General features: G+C 36.6%; 1 protein-coding gene across 23 annotated transcripts in view; it reads right to left on the reverse strand.

Annotated features, from left to right (window-relative positions):
- Window positions 1-3,886, reverse strand: part of LOC106878922 (uncharacterized) — a 305,188-nt gene that overhangs the window by 13,035 nt on the left and 288,267 nt on the right. For all 23 annotated transcript variants that reach the window (XM_014928282.2, XM_052976118.1, XM_014928275.2 and 20 more), the window contains one exon: window positions 917-986. In XM_014928282.2, coding sequence (XP_014783768.1) covers window positions 917-986 — 70 coding nt within the window. The remainder of the gene's footprint in view (window positions 1-916; window positions 987-3,886) is intronic.

Consider the following 3,886-nt stretch of genomic DNA (forward strand, 5'->3'; position numbering starts at 1 on the left):
TATATATATATATTTCTATATCGACCACCAGCCATTAGGGTGTGAAGAAACGCTGTAGAGCCAACCGCTTTATGGATGTGAAACGCTGGGTAACCTCATAGATCGGCCATAACTATCTTTCATTACTCTTCTGCACTATAACTTAGAGTGTGCTTCGCTTTCGGATTTATGATTTACTGACCATATATATACATATATATATATATACACGACGAGGTTCTTTCAGTTTCCGTCAACCAAATCCATTCACAAGGCTTTGGGCGGCCCGAAGCTATAATAGAAAACACTTGCCCAAGGTGTCACGCTGTGGGATTGAAGGCGGAATCATGCGGTTCAGAAGCGAGCTTCTTAGCACTCAGCCACGCCTGTAGAATTATCATTATTGGTTCAGAAGTATATTACAATATATAAATTTTGAATCACCAAAATATTCTGTGCAGGACCAGAATTCTCAGACAATCGCTATTTCTCTGCATAAGCTTATCCCAATCCATCGGATTATTGCACGCACACAATTTGAAGAAAGGGAGCGGAAAAAAACCCTCCGAAATATTAAAAAAGTTAAAGGGAGATAACTATCTCCCGAAAATAATCACAAGCAGAGCTGGACAAGGGAGATAATTCCCACTCATAATCTGGTGGCTGTACTTTTCGTACCTAAACCTCAATCACATATATATGACTGTGCGTATGTGTGTGTGTATAATGTTCATCCGTCGTTGTCGACGATGACCAAAGTTTGTGTGTGTGTGTGGATACATGTATGTATATATGTTTCTACATCCAACATCAAAAACAAAACATAGAATAGTAGCAGAAAAAAAATGTAAACTGGAAACACAGAAACAACAACCACAACAACAGAAATAAATCGAAGAGATGAAATCAATTGACAAGATGAGTTACTAATTCCTACCTGGAATTCAACAAAAGCTACAGGAGAACCTCCTTTGTTATGCATCCGTAATCGACAGAACCCAGGGAAGCTGAAATTGATACACAAAACTTTAAAAAACGGGATGCAAAAGATGTAGAAGACATATATTTGTTAATATCACATGCATTAAAAAGAAAATAATAACAATAACAATAATAATAATAATAATAACTGGTACAACAAGTATAACAGTTATAAATATTGAGATATCTATAAATGGTGTAGTTTTATCATAAAAAAGTTTATTAATAGACAATGGTATATTATTCTGGTGGTGTACATGTGCAGACACACACACACACACACACACACACACGTACAGACACATATATATAAATATATATGTTTATGAATTTGTTCTGCAAATTTGTTCTGATGTGAAACTGTGTTGAAACAGATATTGTTATATTTCGGGATGGTCGTTTTTGTTTTTAACTTTTTTGCCAAATCTGCATTTAATCTATATTTGTTCTCCAGTCGTTTACTAACCTTCTTATTTTATCTTATGTTCATTGTCTGGAAACAACAGCAACAACAACAAGAACAACAACACGAACAACAACCGCAATGGCAACAGCAACACGAACGAACACAGAAACACAGAAAGACACAGGAGTAATATCAGAATCTTTTGACATTGGTCTTGTTCTTGTGTCCGTCTGTCTGTCTAAGCCATGCCAGCATGGAAAAAGGAAGTTAAATGGTAAGGATGATGATGATGAGCATACTTACGCACACACACACATGTATATATCATATATATATATATATAAACACATACACAGAGACAGGAAGGTTAAAAAATACACACACACATACATAAATTGTCACTTATCCAAACAAGTAGTCGTATAGAAAAATGAAATGAAGTTGAAAATGCAGAGGAAATAAATGAAAATTTATTTAAATTTCAGAATACATTTACATATAAATCCTTTGACATTCACTCATTTCAAAACGTGTTGTGTGTCGTTGGGATGTAAACTGTATCTTTTCTGGCAGAATGGGACTCAGGTCACTCTCAGCCAGGGCACAAATTGATTGGCTGGAAATGGTCACATGGTGAGGTCAGGGGGTTTTGGGTTAGTCCCCTGCTATGTCTGAGTGTCAAAGTCATGTGACAGTCACACAAGACAGTTACATCAAAGTTCCACATAAGACATTCTTTAAAATCAACAAATGTAAAACTGGTTAAGTGTGTGTGTGTGTACAGTTTAAAATCTAAAATTTCTTATACACACATACACACGCGCGTGCATGCATGAGTGTATGTTCATGTAGGTGAGGATGTATATCTTGTACATGTACATGAATGAATGTATGTGTGTGTGTGTGTGTGTGAGTGTGAGTGCATAAGTAACAAAAATAGAAAAGACACAAATAATTGAAGAGTTTGTGCAATACATATTAAATGGAAGAAACAATATAAAGAGAGAGAGAGAGAGAGAATGAGAAAGAGAGAGTGAGAAAGAGAGCAAAGAAAATAATTGCAAATGACAACAAAAATTTCAAAGAATTGTTTAAAATTTTGAAGCAAACTTATTTCTATTTTCAATAATGAAAAAATTATTATTATCAAAAAAAAAAAAAAAAAGAAAAAAGAAAAGAAAAAACGCCGAATGTGAATATTGATATCGATTGTTAATTGATATGGATTTGCAGTGTGATTGATTAATATTCTAAATTTTCAGTTTCACAGAAAAATTAAGTTTACTGAGGGAAATAGAAACACAAGCATTTGTATGAACTAATAAAAAAATGTATATATGAATATACATTATATATATATATATATATATATATATACATATATACTGTTATGCCAGTATATAAATGTATATGTGTGTGCGTGTCCAACCTGTTACTGACCACTACTACAGGTCATTCTGTCACTCACTCATCAGTGTGTGGAATCACCACATTCAATGCATCCACATTGTCAAGGAAAAGGAAATAGCAATGTTTCATATTTGAACTTGGTGCCATATCACAGACAGGTTGAAATGAATGGTTTGCCTTCTATTCTTGTACAGGTTCTTAGTTCATTAAACCCTTTCTTATCCTTCAACTCCCCTTTCACCTTACCTTTTCCCTTCAACTCACTCTCAACTTCTCATCCCTCTTCCTTCTCACACTGTTTTTCCTGTCTCATCTTCACATATGAACTTCATTAAGTCCGGCATTTCTTGTCACTTGCAGCCATTTAAAAAAAATCTCATCTCCCATTAATTTTTCTACCTTCAACTCTTCCTGAGGAGGCTCTGTCCAAAATGTTGGGGGCAGGTTCACCTTACTCTTTTTATCGATTTTACTAAATAATATAGGTCTTGCCAACATAGATCAACACCAACCACTTTGGGAAATCATGGATCTCCTCTACAGCAGGACACCTGTTTCTGCCTCATTCTCAATCACTCTCTCTCTCTCTCTCCTCCCTCTCACTGGCTGGGTAACCATGGGCCTCCTCTATAGCAAAATACCTGTTTCTGCCTCTCTGTCTCTTTGTCACACTCTAACCTTTCACAACCTGGCACAAAGTCACCTCCTCCAATGCCACTCTCTCCCCTCTCAAAACCCCTTCGCTTGCAAGTTACTTGGTGACCCTGCCAGTGCTGGTGCCACATAAAATGCATTAAATCCACACTGTGAAGTGGGGGGCATTTGAAAGGGCATCCAACTGTAAAAAGCATGCCAATGCTAACCTCACTTGTGCTGGTGCCACTAAAAAAGCACTCAGTCCACTCTGTGAAGTGGTTGATTTTAGGAAGGGCATCCAGCCATAAACCCTGCCAAAACAGGAGCAGACATCTGCTGCAGTCTTCTGCCTGGGCAGCTCCTGTCAAACCATCCAACCCATGCCAGCATGGAAGGAGAACGTTAAACAATGGTGATGGTGATGATGATGATGATGATGATGATGATGATGATGATGATGATGACGATTATATA

This window comes from Octopus bimaculoides, chromosome 23 (genome assembly GCF_001194135.2).
Source record: "Octopus bimaculoides isolate UCB-OBI-ISO-001 chromosome 23, ASM119413v2, whole genome shotgun sequence".
In the NCBI taxonomy this organism is placed as follows: Eukaryota; Metazoa; Mollusca; class Cephalopoda; order Octopoda; family Octopodidae; genus Octopus; species Octopus bimaculoides.